Consider the following 26,842-nt stretch of genomic DNA (forward strand, 5'->3'; position numbering starts at 1 on the left):
TCTCAGCACATAAAGATGCTTGTTCCTGCTAAACTGTTCCTTGGGTGACCTTGGCATTCCATGTCGGGTTTCTCACCACCCCCGGGCTGTGGGAGCCTGATGTAGCTTTCCGTGGGTTTCTTTCAGGCACAGAACGGACTTTATTCAGGACACACAATGGGTTCAGCATCATCAGTGACAACGAGGTCCTGAGAAGGTAGGAGAGCCTTTGCAAAGACAGCCTGACCTCAGAGCCCAAAAAGCAAACCCAGTGGTCCCCGCCCCTCCCTCAGTGGCCGAGGCCCCTCCAGGAGCGCACGGTTCCTACAGGGACATCCTGGAGCCTCCGGGCGCACCTAGCGGCGGGCGAGGGAACGCAGCACCTCCCAGGGCCCCTCTGGGCACTGCCAAGTCAGAGAAATGACCTCTGTGCTGGTTTCCCCCCAAGGCTGCTGTTTGTTCGCCTCCTCTTTTGCGATGTGCTGATCTACCAGGGAGTGAGATCAGCTGGGCCCTGGCTGACCCCTTATTATGATATCACCTGAGGAAAGACCCCTGTGGGAGGAGGTGGTTGGCTACATTTGTTTCCCTCTTCCTGCATATTTCTGGAAAGATTCCAGAAGCTCAGCATCCTGCTGTGAGCAGGCGTCGCCAGCGCACACTGGTCCCAGTGCAGCCATCACCCACGGCCCCTGGCTCCGTGCCCAGCTCCATGCAGCCCTGACCTCATCCTCGACCTGGAGCTCTGGGTTCAGTGATTGGCAGCCCATGGATGCCGGGAGATCTGTGGCGCTGCCCTGTAAAATCACGTTCTTAAACCAAAATTGAGCAAGTCCAGGGGAGCAGTGCAACAACGGAGATCCCAGCTGTTCTCCAGCCTCCACAGCACTCCCGCCTGGGCCATTCCAGGTGCTTTTCCACAGCAGAAAAGGATGCTGTTGAAGAGACAGCCTGCCTGTCCGTCCTCAAGCTCTGGCAAGCCGTGTGCAGTGGGAACGGTAAGCCTGGCTCCTCACCGTTAGTCACCAAGAACGTGCTGCTACTGCAGAGCTACACAGGCAGGCTTGATCGGCCCCCATGAAGGCCAGGCCCTGGAGAGCTGGTGTCTAGACTGCCACACACACACCTCTCCCTTTAGAAGAGCATGTCGATCGAAAGCCAGGCCTGTGTTGCAGGGATGTCCCCGGCATCCCCATGGCCAGCTCCCCCACCCAGCCTCAGGGTGATGGAGAGCCGCCCCGCGAGTGGTGGGCAAGGCCACTGTGGTTCCTCCCCTCTCCCTCTCCCTCCCTCTGCAGACTCATGCCCTTCCTGCCTGCCAAAACACGTTGTTTCTTTTTGCTGACCACGGAACCCATTTCGGCACCATGAGATTTATGATCCTCCCTGCCAGCATTTCCAGACACTGATTAGCATCCAATAGTGAGACAGTAAAGTACCATAGGGAATATATTTACCGTAGTAACTCTTCCATTCTTTCACATTAGTGTCCTGTGCTGGTCATTAAGTCCTTGGGCAATCTTTCTTATTCGCATCTGTGACTTCAATGTAAATAAAACTTCTAAGTATTTCCCTCATTTCTAAAAAAGAATTGACCTTGGATGCAGACACTGAAAATGGGGATATTGACAGCTGGGTCTCCATTTTGCAGGGGAGCCAGCGATGGGGCGTGGGAGTGCAGTTTGCAAACTATAAAATGCTGAGTGTGAGGCACCATGGTGTTTTATCATGGTTTAGTAGAACGGAGAAATCAAGAACTTAAGAAGATAGGCTCTAGGAAGCTAGACGGTCAGGTGCCCGTTTCCTGAAGGGAGTGCCGCCAAGGTGAGGACCCCTGTGCAGCTCGGGGCTGGGTGTTTGCAGGTCGTACCTTGGGAGGCTCAGGAACAAAGGAAGCGCTTGGGGTGTGCTTACTCAGGGTGAATCCAACCCACTTATTTTGGTTCCTGTATATATATATAACATCTGAAAAATATCATTGGACAGAGCCTGTGATATAAATGCTGTATCTCAGATGAGTGAAATCCTGGTACCTGGCTCAATAAATACACAGCAGTTTTTAAAAAGTGCAAGGGAATGCTTGAAGGTGAGGCTGAGGCTGTGAAAATCTGCCAGGGAGATGTTGTAGAGTCGGGGAGAGACGCCGGTTCTGGGGCGGGATGGGTAATGGCGTCTGCATGATTCGTGGAGGGGTGAGCACCAGCTCCTCTGGGGAATGGGCGCCAGTCTGCAGGTGGCATTAGAGAAGAGAGCTTCTGTTTTCGGCTCGATCTGGCCTCAGTGTCCTCTGAGTTATTTATAATAAGCTACTTTTCCAGTATCAGAAAAATGTGTTCCTCAGGCAAACCAACAAAAACATCTCCATTCGGGAAATCAGTCGATCCTACTTCACATGGGCAGGAATAGTCACAGGTGAGCTCTAGGCCTGAGCTATGTTCACAGTAAAAACATGGTTTCCTATGTGGGCTGCAAGTCCGATCTCACTCCCCTGGCTCCTCTAGGGCTAGAACACTGGTGTGTGTTCTTGACCACTGTGTCTTGTGTGTAAATGGACCAGCGGCCCGGGGGCAGGCCCCAGGGTAACGAGGAAATCCACTGTGTTTAGAGCTAGCCTCGTACTCCAGCCCGTGCCCACAACCGTTCATGTGCGTGGTCAGAAAATGAAGCAGCTAAAATCCATGGCCCAGGAAGGAATAGTTGTTCTCATGTGACATTTTAGTTTCCTAGACAGAACTCGGCTGTTCCTGGGACCATTCGCTGAAGAGGGATGATATAGAGACATCCCACAGTTCAGCTGATTTCTTTCCCTTGGCTCACATTCCCAGATCCCATACTCCACGTAGCCTTTTGTCAAGGATAATGACGCAGCTAACTGGTACCTACTAATAACGTAAACCTCCTAACAACTCCCTTAGGCGGGTCATCATCCCCATTTTACTGATGAGGAGACTGAGGGCACGGGAGCTAATCACTGGCTGAGGTTGCAGACCCAGCAGCCTGGCTGGAGACCTCACGCTCTGACGCATTTTCCTGCCTCTTGAAAGAATGGGGAAGATGGAGCTTCGCTTTGGGACGGCGGAGACGGATCTGGGCCCACTGCCACTGTGGCGCGCCCAAGTCAGACGGCCCCCGTGTTTTGCAGAGGAAAACCAGCGTCTGCTCGTGTCGCACCCCGACCGGGCGGCGCTGCTGCCCTCCCTCTTGGCCTCCAGAGTGCTGGCCATCCGACAGCAGAGCCTGGCCCTGCTGCTGCAGCTCGCGCAGATGGAGAATGGACGGAACCTGATTGTCTCCCACCTTGACCTGGCCCGGTAAGTCTCCACCGTGATGCTCCTTGCAGCATCGCAGGTCGGCTCCTGTCGAGTTCCGACTGGCCTGCGACTGATGTGTGGGCGCCATCGGGCTGAGGACGGATCAGCAGCAGAGAGAGCCATGGAAGGTAGAGCTCCGTCCTGAGGAGCTCCGGGTCAGGCTGCTGCCTGAACTCAGTACCAGGGACAGCTCCACCACACAGGCACTAACGAGGGCTCAGTGGCCGCACTGCGACGCTGGAGTGGGCGCCCAGCCTTGAAGTGCGTCCCTTGCTTGCTTCCCTTTCTGCCTTGGTCTTGGCTCCACCCTGCTCCTGCCATAACTTTTCTTCTTTCTTTCCAGTTTGAGGTAATACGTTCTTACTTTGCACATCCTTAAACCCTTCCTGGATAAATGAGCAAAACATCTCTAGGGCTGTGGCGTGGAGAGCTGAGGGCTGCAGGAACAGTGTGCTGCTCTCTCCTAAGTAGAGGCCCTAAAACATTAACCCGAACCCCAGTGGTCCTGCCCAGTGCCTGCCAGTGCGTTTTTAAAGCTTTCTTTATTAGTTACACATTTGTTTTATTTTTCAGTTTAATCTTCAGGTTGTTAGTTTCAGCAGGTGAAACTGCCATCTTCATATCTCAAGGGTTGCATGTCAGCCACTTCACGTGGCTCAGCCTAACAAAAATTGTAGCAGTCATTCCAGGCGTTTTATAAGTGTTTCACACATTATTGAAAAGCAGAGCTTGATTTTCTGCACTGTTACCTCATTTTGTTTCCCCCCATCCTGAGAGGTAGGCAAGGTCGGTATTATTGGTCCATTTTGCAGATGGGGCAGGAGCCGCTGCAGCAGCCACCCAGGAAATCTCCCCCAGCTGTCTCCCGGGACCTGTTCCTCGGCACCCAGCTCCCACCATCTGTTCCCAACAAGAAGAGCTGACTATTCAGCCCCATCGGCCCTTCTCTGGGCGGCGCTGAGCCTTCCTGCACCTGCCCCTTGGGTGAGGAGGGCCTTTGTCTACTAGGAACAGAGTGGCTGTTAACCCTTGGCTGTGGCTCTGCCCCCTCCACATCACCACCCACTGGCTCCCAGGAGAGGCCTTGGCAAGGCCCCACCATGCAGTGCACACGGCACATGGGTTCTTAGTGGGATTAGAGTCTCCAAAAGTGCATTCCACATTTGAAATGACTCTCCCTCAGTACCTTCATCATGTGTTTTCTTTTATTTGATTTTTGTCCCTTTGAGTAAATACAGGTTTCGTTATCATCAGCTTTTCCCCCAAGCGATCCTTGAATTGCTTGAGTTCCAATTTGAATTTTTCCAGTGTCTTGGAGAACGGCATTTATGATCACCCCACTACTCTAGACAGCCAAGGAAACCTCTGCTTATTGCTTCCTTGCCCACTTGTCTCACTAATGTCTGTCTCCAGCTAAGCCACAAGGCGACATAATGGATTCTCTGGGATGAATGAAGCGATCTGAGGCCGGACAGGGCCGCACACAGTCCCAGGTCTCCCAAGGAGGCACATATGTCACATTCCTCCCAAAGTGGGAGGCTGGGTGTGTGCAGACGGGGCTGGCCCATGGCCAGTGTCACTTTGTAGAAAGTGCTGAGCCTTTAGATGGAAGCAGGCCTGCGCCTAAGTTCTCCATGTGTCTCTTTCTACTTACTTGGTCCAGCTAAGTTGCTCAGCCTGGATGGGCCCCTGGACCCGACTGCACTGCAGACTTCGCTGTGTGAGTGGGGGGTGATCGGCCTATGCCAGTTACAAGCTTGCGTGTTGCATTGTGGAGACCACTTGCCCAAAAGAGTGTGAGCGAGACAGAGCCTGGCTTGCTTTTCTCACAGAAGCAGTGGCTGAGAGGTATCAAGGCCAGGTCTGTCCTCTTGACCTTCCCTCCTTGTTGCGACCCCAAGCCTCACAGCCTCCTGGGAGATGGGTTAGCACCAGCTACCTCTGTCCCTGTTGTCAAGGAAAACTGCTGCTTATGTCTCCTTGGACAGAGTTGCGTCCCCTGCCAGCCTGGAGGACAAAGTGGCACCAACTTGCTAGCGCTGTAGAAGGGAGTGGGATGTTAGTGGGGCTGGCCTGCGAGCAGCATCGGCCACAGAAGGGGAAAGCAAAATAATAGCATGCTGGACACACAGTCTAGACACGGTCATTTTCTCTTTGTACGCTGTGCGACTTAAGGCCCTAAACTGAGGCGGCAACACATTCATTGGGTGCACAAGACCTCCAACTCGTGGTCTGCCGTAGAAGCGGGAAGGGACATGTTATCCTTCTGAGTGACAAACTCAGTGGTAGTGTGCACTGAGTCACACGGTAAGGGAGCCTCAGGCTTCTGGCTCCCATGGCAAAGCCAATACGCCATCGCACTGTTGTCTCATCTTCCATGCCACTCAGGTTCATTAGCCTGCATCTTGGAGAACAAAGCAAACAGATTGAAATCGGTGATGAGGGAATCTGGACTCATTGTAGGACAAATCCTCTCCACCAGTGGGAACGTGGAGGATGCCCCAAGGATGTCAGGGGTTTGCAGGGGCTTGGAGCCGCCTGGACCTCAGAGACAATCCAGGCCAGCCCCACCCCTGTCGGCCGTGTCCCAGCCCGTGCACCATCCCAGCGTTTTCCTCCGATTGGGGCGGGCAGTAAGAGAGCTGTAAACCAGGGGTCTTTCCCCAGCTAGCGAGAGGATGTGGCCAAGTGCACCTCACAGTCTGTGAGCACTGGGTGCTCTGTGCCACATGCCTGCCCCTGCCCCCATGTGCCTGACGCTGGCCTACAAGCTCCCTGAAGCCAGAACCTTGTCTAGTTTCACTGCTGTGGCCCCAGCACCTCCTCCTCCTCCTGTTCACAGTCAGCGTCTGTGTTGTTGACTGAATGAAGGAGCAGGCGGCTCACCTCGCACTCTGTACCTGCTGTTGATGCCACCTTCTCTGCTCTCTGCCATACCTGCCAGGGAGGCCGCTTCTAACAGAGCCCCTGAGGAGTTTATCCTTATTGACTTCCGGGGGTGTCACGGCAGGGGATGAGCTCAGGTCTGAGCACAGCTCTGTGCACGCTGCAGATGCTTAGGGTGTGTGCAGGGTGAAGAGATTCCTCTGCCTACCCTGTCCTGGTGCTGCAAGCGCAGCAGGATAGCCCACGGTGGCGTTAGCGTTTTTTGGACAGCCAAAAAAAAATGAGAGGATGTAGCCACACTGTTTGCTCAGACTGTGTTTGCAGTTGGCTAAAGACCCTTAAAATCTTCATGAACCAGTTTAAAAAAAAAAAAAGATTTATTTATTTATTTATCTGAAAGATAGAATTATGGAGATAGAAGGAGAGACAAAGAGAGAGGTCTTCCATCCACTGGTTCACTCCCCAAATGGCCACAACTGCTGGGGCTGGGCCAGGCCAGAGCCAGGAGTTTCTTTCCAGTTTCTCACATGGGTGGCAGGGACCCAGGCACTTGGGCCACTTTCTGCTGCTTTCCCAGGCATATTAACAAGGAGCTGGATCGGAGGTGGAACAGTTGGGACTCCAAACCAGTGCCTATGTGGGATGCCGGCACTGCAGGCAGCAGCTTAACCAGTTGTGCCAGAGAGCCGGCCCCATGAACCAATCTTAAACCAGGTCTCCAAATTCTGTTATTTACACAGAGTTTCTAGCTGTGAGTTGAGGGCTTTGAGTTTAACCCAATTCAGTGTCATCTGATGCATTGAACAGCCTGTCAAAGTCTTGTTAAATCTTTAAAAAAAAAAAGATCTATTCATTTGAAAGGCAGAGTTACAGAGAGGCAGAAGCAGAGAGAGAGAGAGAGGTCTTCCATCTGCTGGTTCACTCCCCAGATGACCACAATGGCCAGATCTGGGCTGATCCTAAGCCAGGAGTCAGGAGCTTCTTCTGGGTCTCTGGGATCCTGGGTGCAGGATCCCAAGAACTTGGGCCATTTTCCACTGCTTTTGCAGGCCATAGAGAGAGCTGGATCAGAAGTAGAGCAGCCAGATCTCAAACTGGTGCCCATATGGGATGCCGGCACTGCAGGCGACTGCTGTACCCACCGGTGCCACAGCACCGGTCCCAGTCTTGTTAAATCATTCTCCCATCACCTATCTTATTAGCCTACTACCCCCCTGCTGCTGTAGTCGTCAGCAGAGTGCACCATGTAGAAGCCATCTATGTAAATGACCTTGACTGAGCCAGAGTCACATGGCAGAACACCAAGTACTCTTTCCTAGCTGGCGTCTGGCAGTCAGTCAGCTTTGGCTCAGAGCGTTCAGCCCCCTGGGCAGTCACAATAAGGGATGGAGCCATGCTTCGGGTGAGCAAGGAGCCGGTGTGCAGGGGGGGCTCGGCTAGGCCTCCCTCCCAGCCTGCCTCCCGTGGATGCTGACCCTTTGCTGGTGTTCCATGTGATTGGGGACGCTGTTGGTGGAGGCAGCTCCTCTGAGGTGGTTCTGGGTTTTTGCAGGTTGTTGGAAGCCCTGGTGTCATTCCTTGACTTCTCAGATAAGAAGGCCACCAACGCCATGCAACTGCTTACAGACTTGGCCCTCGAGCAAAGGTAACACTGTTTTCCCAGACGCTGACTACTTCTTTCACCTTGCAAACCTTGCAGCAAACGGAGAGATGAGGCACAAGGTTCCTGCTGGGCACTGTGGCCTGCCACTCCCACCCCAGGTCCTCCAGGCAGAGGGTGACGCGGGCCTCAGTGGGTTTGGAAACAGTAGCATAGTCACCAGCATCTCTCGCAGCAAGCACACCTGCTGTGTGTCCCCACTTCATCGGGGCCTGGCACGTGGTAACTCACGGCCAGCTTGTGTTAAATGAACACGAGAGAACCAGAGAACGAGCACTGCGAACAAATAGCAAAATGTAGCCTCCTCTTGTGTTGCCACTGGCATTGTGAGTGACTGCCTCTCTCTGCCCTGTCATGTCCGAGTTCGTGTGTGTTTCTGTCTTGGTTCTTCTTGCTCCCCCACCCCACCTCCTGCTTAGCTGCTGGGGAAAATAGTAAAGGTCTTAGTTTTTATAACTCTTAAGTTTTTCTTTTTTTTTTTAAAAAAAGTGTCTTGCTTAGAAGTGATCACATCACGAGAGAAAGCTGCTGTGCTGAAGGCCAGGCTGGGCGCTGGCCCGAGCCGAGGTTACGAAATTGCTGCAGCAGCACGCGGAACCATGCGTGTCTGCGGCAAGGATGAAGCCTGCCCGAGTCACCCATGTGTGTGGCACTGGCTTGGCCTGGTGTGGAAACCCAGAGCCAGGGAGGAGGTGGGGAGCCGGCGTGGCCGAAGCCTAGGGATGCCAGCAACTTCTGCTTAAGAGAGCTGCCTTCTAAGATCTGTGTAACATTGAGAGTGGCTCTGCAGACGAGAATTAAGGCCACGCTGCCACCAGCGATGTGTGTTTGGGTTCCCAGTGAAGTAGCCTTGCACGCTGTAGTAGAGTTTGTGACTGTGCCCCAGCCAAGACAGTGCGTGCATGCTGCAGGTGTGCCCTGTGGAAGTAAATCCTAGCTGATGTTTTCTCAACAGACTCCAAGTCTGGTTCCAGGCCAACCTTCCAGCTGTTCTCCCTGCACTCACAGGCATCCTGGTGAGCAAAGCCTCTGTTTGTCGTCTGACAGCTGTCTCAGCGCCATCCACACCTCCGAAGCCTTGCCGTCTCTGGGGTTGACTGATCGTTCACTCACAGCTGGAGCTGACACAGTTCTCAGTGTCTACAGCTGGGGTTGGGACAGGGGGAGGTGGCATCTGGCCGGGGCTGGCTGCCAGGGAGAGAAAGGTGGGTGTGGACAGCATCTTTGTTAAAGGCAGGGGGAGGCTGTCTGACTCCATCAGTCCCCTGCTGACTCTGAGCCTTGTTATCAGTCCCACACGTGACCCTGTCCCGAGTGGAGGTCATCCCGGGCAGGACAGGTACAGCACTTCGAGCAGATGAGGCAGAGGACTGTCAGAGGGGCTACTCCTTGGTGAGCGTGCTGTCCCTGGTGAGCCACAGAAGTGCCAGTGGCCCCAGAGGGCATTACCACACCCTGGTATCTCCTGGGGCCGAACGGAGGCTCTGAGAGGAGAAGGACTTGCCCAGGTCCTCCCGGCGGGGTACTGGAGGCACTGGGACCGAGCCCTGGGCTGAGGCACCCCTCTCTGTGCCCCTATCTGTTGTGAGTGTGACTCCAGTGACACCCCCATGTGACACCAGGCGGCTCTGCTCCCAGGCTGGGGCGGTGAGTGACGTTGCTGCAATACATTGGCTTGCTCTCACAGCCTCGCTGTCTCTTGATTGACTGTAGAAGCACGATCCCAGGACAACCAACTACGCAGCGTTCTGCCAGTGTCTCGCCATCCTGGGAAACCTCAGCGCCGAGCCCGCCACCCGGAGACACATGGCAGCCTGCGAAGAATTTGGGGATGCCTGCTTAGGCCTCCTGGTATTCCAGCTTATTCTACCCAGAGTTGGTCTCTTAGCCTCTTTGGGGCATTGGTCTCCTGACGTTCTGGCTTTCCCAAAATTGCTGTTCTGAGGGTGCTGGCCTTAGTGGCTTTTCCTGAAAGAGCCCTGCAGGTGGAGTTTCACCTGCCCCAGGGCGATTTGAAGGCCCATCACCCATCTCAGAGACTCACCTTCAATTTGACTAGACGGGGCTCAGGTCCCTGGCAGGGCCACCAGAGGCCCCTGCCAGCTCCCCTAGGTCAACACTAGCTCCTGGTCTCCCAGCATCACTTAAGTGGGCAGCATTGACAATTCAGGGAGTGTACATGTCTCCCAGACCTTTGCTTAAGGGGAGAGTTGGCCGTGGAAGGTCACGGCCGCAAGGCAGGCAGGTCCTCGATCACCTCGCTTCGTTTCCAAAGGCCAGGTGTGAGGAGGATGCGGCTGGGTTCCGAGAAGTCACATACACGCTCCTGGGACTCCTGATGAACTTGTGTCTTCAGACCCCGTTTGTCTCAGAGGTACAGCATCCTCGTCTCCTTCCCTGGGACACGACACACCGCACACCTGTCCCATGGAGCCCACTGTTACCTGCCACGTGACATCCGGGTTCATCCTGTGAACTCAGACACCATCAGTGGAGGTGGGGGGGAAAGGCGGGAGGGATGCCCTGCCGCTGTGCTCCGCTGAGGGTGACATCCCAGAGGGTACTTTCATAAAGCCGGGAACAGTGGGGCCCCACTGTTGTCCAGGTGCCCTGCAGTTGGTGGGGACAGCCATGGGGAGGCGCAGGAGCCATAAAGAAGGTGCTGTGAGGACAGTCGGGACAGGTGATGGCGGCAACGTGGAGGGAGTGCGCCATGGAGGGCTGAGCTGGCAGGAAGCTAACCGCCCTTCTCCCCTCTCCTGCGGGTGCAGGTGTGGGCTGCGGAGGTGAGCGCTCAGTGCCTGTCTCTCCTGAACAGCCAGGACGGAGGCATTCTGACGGTAAGTTCCCGCAGGGCAGTCCCAGAGCTCTTCGCGTACTCCTGTTCTGGTTCTACCTTCAGTGGGTCCTAGCCTGTCTGAAGCGCCCCCTTGGAGAATCTGCTGACTCCAAGGCATGGTGTGGACATCCTCCTGGGATGAATGCTCTCATCTTGCCTACAGTTTCAGACTTGGCCACCTCCTCCCAGTGCCCCTCTGTGGAGCCCCTGGGGTCCAGGATCCTGAACCTGAATCTCAACTGCTTCCATAGCAGAATCCATCTGGCCTGTCCCGTTTCAGGACACCCTGTGCAGGGGCAGGCGTTCGGCACACAGTTGAGATGCCACGTAGGGCGCCCACATCTCCCACTCAGGGCCTGGGTTAGAGTCCTGGCTCCAGCTTCCTGCTAATGCAGAGCCTGGGAGGCAACAGCTGATGCCCTGCGGAGTTGGGTCCCTGCCAGGAGTGAGCTCCTGGCTCCCGACGTCAGCCTGGCCCAGCCCCGGCTGTTGCAGGCACGTGGGGAGTGAGCTCTCAGATGGGGAAAGCACTCTCTGGCTCCCATCCCCCGCCCTCCATTTCAATTAAATAAGCATTTTTTAAAAGGTACCCTGTGCAGGTTGGACAGGCCAGGGGATTTTGTATTTAGAATCTGCCCCTCCACCCCGCCCCATGTTTTTTCTGTAGTCAAAAAAGCCAGGCCCGTGTTTTGAAGCCGGGGCCCGGGGCCCCCGGGGTTGTTTGTGTGTGATGGTTTCAGCCCCTTTGGAGATACGTGGCAGAATGGGTTTCTTAATTCTGCCTGACGTTTGGATAAGGGGCCTGAGAGAGACCTGTGCTTTGCACGTGGCATCAGGAGAGGAACATGATTGCGGGGCCATCAGCCGTCATCCTGGCACAGGTCCCTCACTCGCCTCAGGAACCACCCCTGGTTCTCTCCTCATTAGGGCAGGGCCCTGAAGCCTAGGAAAATGGTCAGGGTCACAGCCAGGGCAGCCCTTCAAGGATCAAAGACAGAGGACTGGCTGCAGGGTTCCCAAAAGGCTCTGGGTAGATCCAATACCCCCTGTTAGGGGCTATTCCCTCCCAATCTCCTTAAATTCAGACATGCCAAGACAGAGGTTTGTAAGCTGGGTTCCATGCATGCGTAGTGGGTCTCCAGGGCACCCGAAGTGGGGAAGATCCCAAGTGAAATGAATTTTCTTGGGAGGGGTTATCCTAGCTTTGATTAGATCCTTGGAAGAGGCCCATGACCCCCAAAGTAGTAAGCACCACTGTTGTCGGGCACTTGTGGATTTTCTGGGCGGTCCACATCTAGGGCTGGACCTGGACTAGACCCTGGCTCTTCCTTCAGGGAAGCTGCTTAGCCAGATTTGCCCAGGATTTGGTGGGGGATTCAGTTGGGTGACCCCCTAGCCTGCAGAGTGGGGCTGAGCTTTGTCAGGGCACCCCGGTCCCAGGGTCAGGCACGCTGTCTACTGTCTCAGACCTGCAAAGGGCTCTGAGTGACAGCCATGGGGAAGTCCTTGGGCCAACAGGAAACAGACTAGGGAAACAAGGTTGATTGTATGATAATACACAAGTGTATCCCTTCTCCCTCAGACCCCCACCCCCAAACCTAAATGAAATGATAGTAAAGAGATACGGAGATGGGCAAAATGTAGAAACCCAAGTTGACAAAGAGAATAGACAAGAGGTTACTGGCGAGTACATAACTTTCTAACAATTTCAGGAAGGTGGAGAACAGCCCCATGAGTGGTACTAAGTGAGGCGGGGCAGAAGACAGTTTCATGGAAAGATGGGACACAGCCGGGAGGCAGCAGATCTGCCATGCAGGACCCAGGAGAGGACAGGGGTTTCAAAATACCAGGGTCAGCAGAGGGCAGCAGTGCGAGGCAGGGGAACCATGGTGGGCGGGCAAGCTCTGCCCTCCCCCGCCCCCTCCAGGCATGGAATCCCAGCATTTTCCCCTGGAATGGAGTTGAAAGGCCAGAGCAGAGATCTTTGCCTTCTGTCCTTTAGCAAAACTGCTTTTCCACCCGTGAGCCAAGACTCCCCATAAACACCGGTTTGCTTTTTCTTTATTGTGATTGGGCAGCACACACACAAAAAGGAAAACCAAGGTAAACAGAAAAAAAATTGACCCAAAAGAAAGACGATAAAAAAAGGAAAACAGGAGAAGCAAACAGTAGCTCTCATTTGTATCCTGAGAAAGAGGCCGGGTACGGATAGGCGTGCAGCAGTAACAGCTCGCTGTTTAGGAAGTGAAATCTCCCAGACAGGAGAAGGAGAAAGCAAAGGTTCAGAAAGATGACGATAAGGGAAAGTGAGAGGTGCAGAGGATCAATCCGGGAAGTGACATCTCCTAGTAAGAGCCCGGCTGGGGCCAGGGCCCCAGGACCCAGAGGCGAACGTCCCCTCTCGGCCTTGTGCCGGTTGCTCAGTGTAATAAGCCGGGCCTCTGGGTGCTGAGGGGCAGGGACCCCAGCCCTTGGGGTTGCCTGCCCAGCAGCCTCTTTAAAGACAACAGAGCCCACTGTTTATTACGTGGCCACCGCGTGGTTTAAAAACCAAGGTGCACCCTTCGCTTGCATCCTAGCAGTTGCTTTGGCCTCACCAAGCTCCTCGTTAACTGTGAAAGGCCTTGTGTGTTTCTGAAAAGGACCTTGAATGACCCATCTCCTTCTGTGTCTCCCAGAGAGCCGCTGGCGTCCTCAGCCGCACCCTCCCGTCCTCTCTGAGAGTCACCCAGGAGGCCCTGAGAGCCGGAGTGGTGAAGAAAATGATGAAATTCCTGAAGGTAGAGTGACGTCACCAGTTCCAGGTCCCAGGAGTTCCTCGCTTATGGGAGGAACAGAATCGAGATGGCCTCTGGACGGCCAGCGTGCTGCTACTTCCCCCTGCCTGACTGCTTTTGGAAAAGTTATCTTTTATTTTGTTCGAAAGGCAGAGTGACAGAGAGAGGGAAGGAGAGACAGAGATCTTCCATCTGCTGGTTCACTCCCCAGATGGTTGCAAAGGTTGGGCCTCTATCCGAGTCTCCCACATAGGTGCAGGGGCCCAAGCACCTGGGCCATCCTCTGCTGCTTTCCCAGGCTCATTAGCAGGGAGCTGAAGGAGAAGAACAGCAGGGACTCGAACCAGCAATCCGGTATGGGATGCTAGAATCACGGAGGTGGCAGCTGAAGCTACTGTGCCACAAGGGTGGCCCTCACACCTGCTCAATTGTAAATGCGTGGCATGGGGGATTGTCTGCTGCCTGTTCCCCCAGACGTTGCTCTGAACCCCAACAAAAGACTGTTGAATAAAACAGGAAGGCTCTCATTAGACGCACCCAGGAAAACTGCTTACCCCTCAAGCCTCACTTTAAAACGTGTGCCCTCCGTCCTTGAACGAGACGTCCACGCAGCTTTGTGCCAGGTTTCTCAGGCCCACTCTTGCAACTGGTGATGCTTTACCAGGAGGTGTGCAGGCTGCAGAGTTACCACGTGACCAAGGGATGCTGGGATTTTCCAAGTGAGGCCACACAGCAGTTAAGTGGACTCCGGGGCTATAAGGGTTGTGATTTGCCAGTTGTGACGTCTCCTGGTATCCAGCCTGGCAGCCTTAGCAGGGGAGCCTGTGTCCTCGATGACGTAGGAGGGCCCTCCCCTCCCTTCCTCCATTCTTTGGTAGCTCTGCAATTGTCGGCATCATCTTCTCAGCCACCGTCTCCCAAGGCTCCTACCCGTGTACACCATGGGGCATGGGCAGGGGTAGAGACGGTGTGGCAGTTCTCTTCTACCAGTTAGGTGGTGTCTGGCCAAGAACCATCATCACACCAATCGTCCCTGCTTTCATTCCCAGACTGGAGGCCAGACGGCATCACGTTACGCCATAAAGATCCTAGCTGCCTGCACCAATAGTTGCCACGGCGCTCGGGAGGAAGTAGTGAGGCTGGATAAACGTAAGTGACAGTTCTGCCGCGGATGCCTGCATCCCGCGGGTCGGTCCAGCCCCGGAGCTGTGAAGGCCGTCACCCAGTCCCCAGACCTGTGTGGTGTTCATGGAGAGGCAGGTCAGGCCACCCCCGCAGCTGGGAGCGGTTCATCCACCTTCTGGCTGCACATGGGTGGAATGCCCCTGCCGGAGACCTGGCTGATGGAGGCGATCCAAGCCGGGAAGCTCTCCTCTCCCAGGTTAAACAAAAATTGTTTCTGGAGCAGCCACTGAAACGGAGCCCGCCGGCTTCTCTTCCTTCACGGAGGGGGAAGACAAGCCACCTCGAGCCTTTAGTGGCGGGGGCAGGTGTCAGAGCCTGAGCCAAGCTTTAGTCCAGTGGAGGGAGTCGGCTCGGCCCCTCCCGGGAGGCACCTTCTCAGGTCTCCTCACCACCTCCCTGGCGTGTGCAGATGGGACCTGAGGGCCGCCCCAACGTGGCAGCAGGACCCTTCCTGCTGGTCCCGTCTCTTGCCCTGCAGGCTCCCAGTGGGCACGCTGTCCCGCTGTAGGGTTGTCAGGAGGGCCCCTTTACCCCGAGGTGGAACGTATAGAGGGTTAGGAATGTGGACTTGGGAGAAGACACCTGTCTGACACCTGCTGTTTCTTCACGCTGCAGCTGGTGCCTGGGCACCGTGCTGGGCGCCTGAGTGAGGCGGCTCTGACAGAAATTCTTAAGTGCACGGTGGCTGAGTGAGCACGTCCTAGGAGTTCCTGGGAAGCAGGCGTCCACTGACAGCTCCTGGCCCCTCCCGTGGTGGGCTGGAGGAACCCTGACCCATGTTCTCTTGCATCCATGTAGAGTTTGGCGTGTTGCTGCAGCTGCTCGACTCTGAGGATGAGGTCCTGGTGGGGAACGCTGCCCTGTGCCTCGGCAACTGCATGGAGGTGCCGCACGTTGCAGCCTCCCTGCTGAGGACTGACCTCGTGCAGGTCCTACTAAAGCTGGCCGGCGGCGACGCGCAGAAGACGGCCGTGCAGCTCAACGCGGGCATCGCGCTGGGGAAGCTGTGCACCGCCGAGCCTAGGTACACCAGGCCACCTCAGAGCCGGCGGGCCGAGTGTCCGTCACGTCTTAGGGCAAGCAGGCCAGGCCAAAGTGCTGTGCCTCAGAGGCAACCGTGTGACACACAGCTTGCTGGCAAGCCCGTGGTCTTCTGCAAAGGCTCACGTGGGGGCCCTGTAGCCCTCCCAGGGAGCACTCAGACCCCAGGGCTGTGCTCCGCTCCATGCACCAACTGCCCTTGCTTTTCCCACCCAGCCTCCTCTCCCTGGCACGCCCTCTCCCCTTGTCTCTCCGTCCATTCTCACTTCTCTGCTTTTTCAGACACAGTGGGGTTCCTAATTTCACTTTTCTGTCCAGGCCCAAGCTAGTGGAGGACCTTGTGGGGGTCCAGCATCCTGCAGGAGACACGGAGGTGCAGAGCTGCGTGCACCACACCACGCGGCGACCAGGGCAGGAGAGCCTGGCTTTACCACCTGGGTTGTTTCCCCTTGAGCGCAGACCATGCTCTGCTCAGTGTGCTTAAACACTTCCTCGGGGCTGCACCCTGTGGCTGAGCGTGGCCCAGAAAGGGGGTGGGGGGGCGTCGTTAGGGATGGAGTGGGACTGGGCCATTCCCTTAACAGTGGCCCTGCTGGCTCCTCCTCCACAGGAAGAGGGCCGTGGCCTGGATGGCAAATTCTGTCTGATTGTTCAAATGGAGGGAATAGATAAAATTTTTGCTACAGGGAAAGCAAGGCCCACTAGTCAGGATGAGCTCCAAGTGGCACCTGCTGGGGAGCTCCCAGGGGCAGGGTCCCATCTGATCAGCTTGTCACACCTGCCCCCTGCAGTGAGAGGAGAGTTTTTTGGGTTTCGGGAGCCCCCCCCCCTTTGATCTTTGGGGCTTCTGGGTTGCCACAGCTACTGCCCATTTCTACCCAGAGTGGTGGGGCTGACCTTGCCAGCCTCTGTTCCCAGAGGGGCTGGCTCTGAAACATGGCGTTGATGCCATGGACCTTGTATTCTGATTACGACAGGTTTGCCACTCAACTCAGAGAGCTGCACGGCATAGAAATTCTCAGCTCCACGATGAAGTACATCACTGATTCTTGAGAGACATGCATCTGTGTGCGTTTTTGTGAATTCTCAATTATATGCAGATACTGGTTGTATGCTAGGGTTTGTTCCTTTGCTTATAACAAAGACTACTCCAGAATCAAATACTTATTTTCTGTGTATTTGCCTGTTTGGTTTTCATTGGGCATAGGAGGACGGGCATCAGGGTGGCCACTGGGGTGGACCCTGTGCAGCATCCATTGCGCCTGCCTCCCAGGGCTCTTCCTCAGCCAAGGAGACACCATGCTTCCCAGACTCCCTTGCAGCACCATTCTAGAGGGGGACTTGCTTCTGCCAACCCAGCGCCACTCCCTGCCCTAACTGCTTTCCTCTGCGGGCAGCGTGCTGGAAGCAGTGGATTCCCTAGGAGTGGCACAGCAGCACGGGGGTACCTAGTGGTAGTTGCAGCAGCGTGAGTCGTGGCAGCAGCCTGAGGCCTGGCCCCAGCAGGGACGCACGCTCTTGGATTCAGTGCGTTGAGTGGTCGGTGACTCTGCTGTTGGGGGAACTCTTTAGTCCTGGAAGCTCTTGTGGAGGTCTTCCCCGGCACCCACCTCCAGCCCCTGGAAGGGTGCTGTAAGTGCCCCGATCAGCGCCACATTGCTCTCTGCGTCAGATGCCAGAGCAGGGACTTCTGTTCCCCTACTGAACCTGAGCTCCTACTCCCGTGTTAATCTCCCTGACCCTCCTTGCACTCCCTTCCATGCCCCAAGGCCACCCTAAACGAAGGTGGCCTCTGAGTGACACCGCTCTGGACTTCCTCAGATGGCTTTAGGGTACGAAAACTGTGGGACAGTGAACATCAAAAGTTCCAGATCAAAGTTCCAAAGACCTTTAGTCCTCCCCAGTTACCTGCCATCTATGTGACTTGCTCAAGTCACTTAAGCTCTCTGCGTTTCAGCCGCCACGTCTGGAGAAACTAGAACCATGCCTGTCCAACGCTGTGAAGGTTAAATGAGGATTTGGAGGGGCAGGCACTCTGGGAATTACCCACAAAGCTACACAAATATGAGAGATGCGCAGGCTACAGCTTGAGATGGAGGGCTTGCCCAGGATGTCAGTTGGGCTGGGTTTGAGGGGTCCGGGAACGAGAATCGAGGCTGGACGTCTGGAGTGTGTGGGAGAGGACATCCGCCTCCCCAGGGAGACTCTATTCAGCACCTCCAAAGAAACGGCCCTCACAAGGGAGGTCGCCACTGGTTTCAGTACAAGCTTTGTTCATAAAACCAAGATGAATAATTGGCACTTTGGGGGACTGGAAAAAATCCGTAGCCCGAGCCCCCTCATTCTTGATCCGGGTAGCATGTGGGGCTCCTGGGGCCAGGGTGAGCCTTGTGACTGCTCTGCAACACTGCCCTGGAAGGCATGCAAATGAGGGCCTGAGCTGCCCACTCCTACCCTGCAAGCGAACACCCTGTAAGAGGCTACTGACTTGCAAAGGGAGAATGGCTTGATGCTGAACAGCACAGAAAAGAAAATTAGAGGCTACAAACCCCCCTGCTGTTTTCAGGGAATTCAGTGGGACTTTCCAAAGGGGAAAGTGTTGGAGCCCAGGCTCCTCCTTCACTTTCTCTACACTACACCCCTCCTTCCTGGCTCTTAAAAGTGCCTTTTAAAGGTGCAAGCCCTTCCCTAAAGAGTGGGCAATGTCACGTTCCTTTAAGATCGTCTCTGGAGCGGTCACCTCCGCTTTGGAGGAGGATCCGCTGCACCTGAGGTGCGCCGCTGCACAGGTGAGAAAGGTGGCTGACATCCTAGTTTCTGTTCTCCATCTCCACATCTCCAGCACCAGCTGGCCCTTCCCCGCTCCAGCCTTTTTCTTTTATTATCTGAGAGCACATACACAGAGAAAAGAGAGATCCAACCCACTGGCTCATTTCCCAAAAGCCTGCAATGGTCAGGACTGGTGCTGGAATTCCACCCATCTTCCTCGCACCTGGGTTGGCATTAGCAGGAGGCTGGGGGCGGGGAGGGGGGTCAGGAGCAGGGGTTGGGTATGGCACCCAGGCCCTCTGATAGGGGATGCAGCATCCCACCTGGGTCATAACCACTGTGCCCAACACCTCACTCTTGTTACCTTGAACATTCACTGCCATGCAGGGCTTCCAGGCAGTGTGGGGGAAAAAACAAACTAAAGACGTGTTGAGGAAGGGCCTCACCTCCCCGTGCCAGGGGCATGGCTTCTCTGGGGAAAGCGGGACAAAGTAGCTAGGAGGGCCCATTCTGGGGAGGATGTGGCCCAGAAGGAACTCACTGGCCATCTTGAAGCCACAGCTGAAGTGCTGTAACGTAAACAGCTGTCCCCTTGCATTCTGTGGTTTGGATGCTACAGACACGAATGTCGAGCAGAGACCAGAAAACCCAAGCATTTATTTGCTCAAACCAGCAATGATCATGAACTCATTGTCTGCCCTCCCACTTCTCGGATGGCTCCCTGAAGGCAGCATGCATTTGGGCTGTGTTTGCCTTTCCCCTCTCTTGTGCCTGGGGCCAACCTGAGGCTCCCCCAAGACCCAGCTAGTGGCCAGCATCCCACCTTGCCATGTTAGCTCTGAGGGAACGAGGTCTGAGAGCACCAGTCCTAGCTGAGATGGAGTCCTGAGCACACTCAGGGCTCAGGGGTGCGGTGAGAGTGTTCCTTGTCAGGAGCCAAGTGTTGGGGTCTGCCAGAGCCTGAGGCTGGGCTGCATTTCCATCAACAGGACCTACTGTACGGCAGAAGGTGCTAGAATCAGTGCCCCAAATCCCCTCCTGAAACACGTGTGCTCTGCTGTTACTTGCTCTTTGTCTTCAGTTGAGAATCAGGAAAACCTGTTGATCCCAATGACCATTGCTCCAACTGCACATTCTGCAGGCCCCAGCGCTGCAGGACCCTCCCTCCCTAATGCCCAGGAAAGAGGGTGGCTGAGCCCAACAGGGCTCCACAGCTCCCGGCCTGACTGTGGCTGCCTGCCAGCCAAGCGCAGGGCTTCTATGATCTGCAGCTGGCTGGGTGATTTATGTCTGGCTAACAAGATCTCTAATTCGACCTCCGTTTCAAAAAGGTGAAATGAGTGAGTTCTCCCTGGAGGACTCAGCGTGGGCAGGGCTGCATTGGAGGGAGCTTTCCTGCCAGCTACCCCTGGCCCAGGAGTTCCCAGTGCTGGGGCCGGGCTCCTGTCCCTGGCAGGAGCCCAGGAGCTGCTCCGTGCAACTGGGGCTGCCTTCCAGCTGTGCAGGTTCAGCTCAGCCTGCCCCCCACTCTGTTGGCACAGATGTCTCCACCTTCACTTCTGTGCTTTGCATCTTTGGCAGCTCTCCCGGCTCATTCAGCTCCCTCACCCCTTCCCCCTTGGGCCGCAAGCACACCCATACACACGCATGCCCATGCAGAGTTCATCCTTTTGCATGAATTTTCACGCAAAAATGGTGAGTTAACATGCAATCAAAATTCAGGTTAGATCAAAGGCCCAGCAGGAAAGGGAACCTTATTGGAACAATCGGGGAGAACAAAGGGCTCCTAGAAAGTTCAAGCTGACAATTACTTAGGGATCATGTAATTCAGTATCTACTTTATTGAAATTCATCTGATTTCATTTGCCCAGTGCAATTCACTCCCCCCCTCCCCCCTGATGTCTACCCCAGGCCTCTTCGCTTTATGTATAAGGAAGCTGAGACTCAGAAAAGCCAGGTGAATGATCTTCGTCTTCCTCCCTGCTCCAGGATCCTCCGGACCCAGAGAAGGGCAGGAACTCCACAGCCCAGGAGGCAGGACGCTGGGCTGTTAAGGTGCAGGCTCAAACCCAGCTCCACCTCATACCTCCTAACCCCCGTCAGCTGTTTTGCCCTTCGGTTGCCTTGTCTATAAAAGGTGGGGCTGGGAGGACATTGGACACCTGCCTGGGGTTTGTTGTGAGGATTAAATGAGATGGTTGCTGTAAAGCTCTCAGCATGGAGCTCGGCACGCAGTGAACCCCGGGAGAATGGGAGGTTCCAGAGATGCCCCCTGCCCGGTCTTCCACCGTGTACTTCTTCACGAAGTTCTTAAACGCAAAGATTTTAAATTATGATTGGAAGGGGTCCTGCATGAGCCTACCCCAAGGCAGGGGACAGTGAACTAGGCGTCCAGGGTCCAGGTTATCCAGCTGTACACGGGCCTGCAGAAGTGGAGGAGTGGGCTGGGACGGACTGGTGGGGACCCAGGTGGGGCAGGGGAGGGTCCAGGGAACGTGCATGTTGCTGAACTCTGCACTGCGTTAACCACAGCAGGAGAACGGAAGGAGGAGGCGGCTCCTGGATTTAGTTTACATGAATAATTGTACCATCTCCATGCTGATCTCCCCAGCTCCCTCTTAGCCTCTGAGCGACCCTGCACGCTGCAGCCAGGATAATCCTCTTAAACACCACTTTCATCATGTCAAGCCCCTTCTCGGGCCACGCTCCCCACTGGCTACAGGATAAAGGGCAAACTGCTTTGCTTGGCATGCATGCGTGTGGGGGGGTGGGGTGTGTGCCTACGTGTGTGGAGGTGGAGTGAGACCAGAGAGCTTTTTATGTTTTCTAGGTTTTACTGATGAAGCTTTCACATTACTTTTGCCTACACTGCTGTAGGATGTATAGGCGTTCCTTCACAGCACAGAATAAGAGCTACATTTGTAAGACTTAGATATAATTTAAAATAAGCATATTCATCATTACCCCTCCGGTTATAAATGCTAGGGATAGAAGTCTGCATGGCCTTTGCACATAACCCCATTCAATGTAACTTCACTGAGGTTTTTTAAAAAGAAAAATTAGTATTTGAGAGAGGAAGCTTCCACCCACTAGTTCATGTTCGCTTCCCGAACACTCACAGTGTCCAGGAGCTGAGAGCCCAGTCCTTGTCTCCATGTGGGTGGCAGGGAGCCAAGTACCAAAGCTGTTGTCTGCTGCCTCCCACGGTGCCCATTAGCAGGAAGCTGGAAGCCGGAGTGGAGCTGAGACTCTATCCCAGGCGCTCCGCTCTAGAATGCAAGCGTCTTTACCACCACACCAAACACCTGTCCCTCACCCTGCTTTAAAGCAGGCTTGATCCTAGGGTCAAGTTCTGGTTTCCACTTGGGTCAGCCAACCTCTGGTATCCACTCTGGACCCCAGGTGTTTGGGGTTTGCTGTGGGGCAAAGTCAGCCGTAGAAGACTGAGTGGTATTTGTTGAATATGCCTCCCTCCACCCCTTTTCTTGGGCCAGCTTCCCACCATCCTCTGCACGTAACGCACTCATCCCTGTCCCCTCCACTCTGCTGTTCCCCTGACTTGAACAATGTTCCCCTTGCTTCTCCTAAGCTTATGCACGACAGACACCTTCTCTCTCTTACGGAATGGGTTTCACATTCTGTCCAACGAGGACCTTCCCTCTGGAGATGAGAGCCCTGAGGTGCAGAGCGCATCTGGCCTCCCCACACACCCACGGCTCCATGCACGTGGAGGCCCCTCCAGCCCGCACTGCCCCCAGCTTCTGAATTCCTGCCATGGGCTGCACATTTGCACACTCGCTGCTACAAAAATATTTTCTGTGTCTTTATTTTTTATCTCGAACCAAAATCTGACTTCATGAAGGACCTGGAAGATTTCTTTTCCTGTGGGAGAGCTTTAGATAAAGGAAGAAGGAGGAGAAGAGGGAAATAATGTCCTCACACCAAGAAAATATCATTCTGTGGGGCATGGCCTTGAGATAGTGCATGGTCGTGGCCTCAAGAGCAGGTGGATGAGCAGCCACCAATGGGCGTGGCTTCCTTTGACATCGTGGCACTACGTCCTGTGGCTCCCAAGCCCGTGGCCAGGCTCCTCTGGCTCCCAGTCGCCAGCAGGGGAGGCGAGGGTCCCCTTGCTGCTACCTCTGAGCAAATGTAGGTCAAAGGCTGTGCTTCAAAGGTCACTGAGAACCCTGATGTTTTGGGCCCAGCCTTGGTCCTGCGGTGTCTCCTGTACATGATAATAGCAGCCGCCTATGGAGAAAGACTTTTAACTTCTTCAAAGGCCTTTCATGTCCGTGATCTCATTCCATCTGCACCATGGCGCTGGGAGGCAGGCATTATTAGGGCCCATTTGAAGCTACGGGGAAGAGAGGCAGGGAGGTTCAATGTCTTGTCTGGAATTTCCCCAGGACATCATGGCTGAGCTGATACCAAAAACCGAGACTCGACCTTGCGTGCTACTGGCCGGTCTCGGCTCTCATTAATTTTTGTGCCCAGTCTGCACCTCGGTCAACTAGCCAGTTTCCTTCCCTTGCTCCCTGAGCATGAAGGGCGAATGAAACTCTAACCCCTTTAAGGTCTTAGCAGAAAACCTTGCTAATCCACCGGCAGACTGTTAGATAGCAGCTTAAGTCCCCCCACCGCCGCGGATTACCTGCCCATCTGATCCAGCAGAGCCGGTTACAGGAGGCGCGCGGTGGCTGCGAGCCTGCAGTGGCTGTGGCGCTGTCTCCATGGAAGTGGGCTGCTCAGATGTCCAGATCCTGCCGTCCTCCACAGAGGACCGGAAGCCCCTGCTGGTCTCAGTACATCACGCCCTGTGTGCACGTCAGGTGGCTCCTCAGCCAAGGTTACTAAGGCGACACATGCGCCCCAAAAGCTCCTCATTCATTCATGCAGTGAGCATGGAAGTATCAAGCACCTACTGTGTGCCAAAGAACCGTGCTACGTGGCTCAAGTGACTTTGAGTAAAATGAGTCCGTTTTCCTAGTCCACCTCTATTACGGTTACAGCAGGGTATTAACTGGGTGACAACGAATCAGACACACACAACAGCTCTCCTTTGGCCAGGACCCATGCGCACTGCAGGTCAGGTCTTTCAGCAATGTCCATGGAGGGGATCCGGCTGCCATGGATGCTCAGGTGCGTCGTGGATGCAGCCCCTGCTGGTTTGTAAATAGAGGCATCGCAGCTGATGGCGCAATTCCTTTCCTCTGTGGGCTTCACTGCTCCCGGCTCAGCTGTGACGTCTTCTCCCCAGGGCAGAATGGGAGTCCACCAGGAGAAACTGGCCTTGAGCAAGTAGAGGGAGGAGGGCCTGGTTCCATCTCCCTTCTGTGTTTGCTGGGCAGCCTCCTCCATCAAAGTTTTGGTTTTGGGTACCGAGTCCTGGTTGGCCCACACCTGACACTGGATCATTATGAGAGTAACAAGGGGATACAGGCTGCTGCTGCTCAGAACCAGGGGAGTCATTAGAAATTCAGGCCTCAGGGACTGCAAGCAGGCTTGGTGTTTTTGAAATGAGGACATTCCTGGGGCCGGCGCCATGACGCACTAAGTTAATCCTCTGCTTGCGGCACCGGCATCCCATATGGTGCTGGGTTCTAGTCCTGGTTGCTGCTCTTCCAGTCCAGCTCTCTGCTGTGGCCGGGGAAGGCAGTGGAGGATGGCCCAAGTGCTTGGACCCCTGCACCCGCATGGGAGACCAGGAAGAAGCTCCTGGCTCCTGGCTTCGGATCAGCGCAGCTCTGGCCATTGCCATCTGGGGAGTGACCCAACGGAAGGAAGACCTTTCTCTCTGTCTCTCTCTCTCACTGTCTGTAACTCTGCCTGTCAAATAAATAAAAATAAAATCTTAAAAAAAAAAAAAAGAAAGGAATGAGGACATTCCCAATAGCTGGACTGTTGGTTGCTGTCACCAAAGCCATGGAGAAAAGAGAATCACTCTGCAGGGTCTTCAGCAGCGGGAGGCCCCCCCACCCCAGGAGCTTTCTGGAGGCCCTCTGGAACCAGCATGCACCAGGAGTCGGGGCACAGCTCTGCCCTAGCCAGGCGTGGGACCATTGAGCATCAGCTCTCTCCTCCGCATCTGGGCCTTTGGCTTGCTTGTCGTCCTGGACAGTGACTGCTTGCTTATCTAGCCACAAGGATCTGCTAATGATGCCTTGCTGTTTCTTGGGGAACCATGCCTCCCCTATGCTTAGACCACGAGATTCTGAGGGAGCTGACTGTCTTAGCACAGACAGGAGAGCTAGTAAGGAATAGAGGTTTATTTGCCTCGTGGTTCTGGGAGCTGGAAGTCCAAGCCTGGGCAGTCCTACCTGCAAGAGCCTGGGCTGCACCCTCACGGGGAGGGAAGGCATCTGGGCTCGCAGACCCGGGCAGAGGAGACCAAACGTGACAAGTGGCCTCATTTTAGAACATGTTGTTCTCACTGTAACCAATGCAGTCCCTTGAGAGCAAGAACTCATTCACTCCTGCAAGAATTAACCCAATTCCAGAGAGCAGCAATCAGCTCTCTTAACAGCCCGGTCACTTCTCAAGGTCCCCATCTCCCAACACCACCATGAGGACGATCAGATTTCAGCGTGGGTTTCAGAGGGCAAACCATCTCCTGACTTCAGCATTCGCTCCTGGCCCCCAAAGCTCCTGTTTTTCTCACATGGAAGCTACAATCATTCCATCCCCATTGTCCTAAAAGTATTAACTTGTCATCAGCATCAACTCAAGAGCCCAAAGTCTAGCCACGAGCTTGTAAAATCCAAGCAATGGAATGATTTCCAAAATGCAAATAGACGTCGAGTGGGCATTCTGTTGGAACCGTTAATAAAATCCAGGTAAGCAGATTGATGAATATTGTTATGACTGCATGCTACTATGCCTTTTTTTTTTTTTTTTTTTTTTTGGACAGGCAGAGTGGATAGTGAGAGAGAGAGACAGAGAGAAAGGTCTTCCTTTGCCGTTGGTTCACCCTCCAATGGCCGCTGCGGCCGGCACATCACGCTAATCCGAAGCCAGGAGCCAGGTGCTTCTCCTGGTCTCCCATGCGGGTGCAGGGCCCAAAGACTTGGGCCATCCTCCACTGCCTTCCTGGGCCATAGCAGAGAGCTGGCCTGGAAGAGGGGCAACCAGGACAGAACCCGGCGCCCCGACCGGAACTAGAACCCGGTGTGCCGGCACCACAAGGCGGAGGATTAGCCTGTTAAGCCACAGCACCGGCCACTACTATGCTTTCTTATCTATGCCTCATGGCAGCTGGGCAGGTCCCAGTGATAGATACATTCCTGCTGGTCAGTGAGCCCAGTAAAGCTGCTACATTTTCTGCTAGGTGACTCCTTGGCTAACGGCCACTGCTGTACAACCCTGTGTAACCCCAGCCCTGCGGGCGGCAGCGGCTCCAGTGTGCTGGTCACCTATGCTGCTGTTACTGCTGCCGGAGTCAAGAATGACCCATCTGCCTCCAGCTGCACAATGTCCTTTCTCTTCCTGGCCCGCCCTGCCTGCCTCAACGTCCCCAGTGACCAAGCGTGGGTCTGACATGTTCTTATTTTTTAAAAAAATATTTATTTATTTACTTGAGAGGTAGAGTTACAGAGAGAGAGAGAGAGAGAGAGAGAGAGAGAGAGAGATATCGTCCATCTGCTGGTTCACTCCCCAAATGGCCACACTGGCCAGAGCTTTGCTGATATGAAGCCAGGAGCTTCGCCAATCCGAAGCCAGGAGCTTCCTCTGGGTCTCCCATGTGGGTGCAGGGGCCCAAGCACTTGGGCCATCTTCTACTGCTTTCCCAGGCCACAGCAGAGAGCTGGATCAGAAGAAGAGCAGCCGAGACTAGAACTGGCACTATATGGGATACTGGCCCCATGGGCAGAGGATTAACCTACTGCGCCACAGCGCTGGCCCCCGTTCCTATTCTTAAAGGGATAAATAGGCCAGAAGGAAAAGGTAACAGGCCAGAGCAAGTCCAAAACCCAAGAAGGCAGGGGGTAAGTGTTAAAACCAGAAAAGACCTTTTTTTATAGATTTATTTTATTTATTTGAAAGGCAGAGTTACAGGGGGAAAGAGGAAGAGATACAGAGAGAGAGAGAGAGAGAGAGAGAGAGAGGTCAGTCTTCCATCCACTAGTTCACTTACTCCCCAAATGGTAGCAACGACTAGAGCTGAGCTGATCCAAAGCCAGGAGCCAGGAGTGTCTTCTGGGTCTACCATGTGGGTGCAGGGGCCCAAGGACGTGAGCCATCTTCTACTGCCTTTCCAGGCGCATTAGCAGGGAGCTGGATCAGAAGTGGAGCCGGAGCCAGCGCTGTGGCATAGGGGGTAAAGCCACCACCTGGAGAGCCGGCATCTCATATGGGCTCCGGTTCGTGTCCCAGCTGCTCCACTTCCAAATCAGCT

The 26,842-nt window shown here is 54.7% G+C and overlaps 1 protein-coding gene across 2 annotated transcripts in view; it reads left to right on the top strand.

Moving 5' to 3' along the window:
* Positions 1–16,827, top strand: part of TTC12 (tetratricopeptide repeat domain 12) — a 49,694-nt gene extending 32,867 nt beyond the window's left edge. For both annotated transcript variants that reach the window (XM_062197028.1, XM_062197029.1), the window contains exons 11-22: positions 127–196; positions 889–977; positions 3,122–3,290; positions 7,729–7,821; positions 8,792–8,852; positions 9,550–9,687; positions 10,112–10,210; positions 10,608–10,676; positions 13,354–13,455; positions 14,502–14,601; positions 15,436–15,661; positions 16,656–16,827. In XM_062197028.1, the coding sequence (XP_062053012.1) occupies positions 127–196; positions 889–977; positions 3,122–3,290; positions 7,729–7,821; positions 8,792–8,852; positions 9,550–9,687; positions 10,112–10,210; positions 10,608–10,676; positions 13,354–13,455; positions 14,502–14,601; positions 15,436–15,661; positions 16,656–16,731 (1,292 nt within the window). In that variant the 3' untranslated portion in view covers positions 16,732–16,827. The remainder of the gene's footprint in view (positions 1–126; positions 197–888; positions 978–3,121; positions 3,291–7,728; positions 7,822–8,791; positions 8,853–9,549; positions 9,688–10,111; positions 10,211–10,607; positions 10,677–13,353; positions 13,456–14,501; positions 14,602–15,435; positions 15,662–16,655) is intronic.
* The last annotated feature ends 10,015 nt before the right edge of the window (positions 16,828–26,842 follow it).

The sequence above is a fragment of the Lepus europaeus genome, chromosome 7 (genome assembly GCF_033115175.1).
Source record: "Lepus europaeus isolate LE1 chromosome 7, mLepTim1.pri, whole genome shotgun sequence".
NCBI classification, from domain to species: Eukaryota; Metazoa; Chordata; class Mammalia; order Lagomorpha; family Leporidae; genus Lepus; species Lepus europaeus.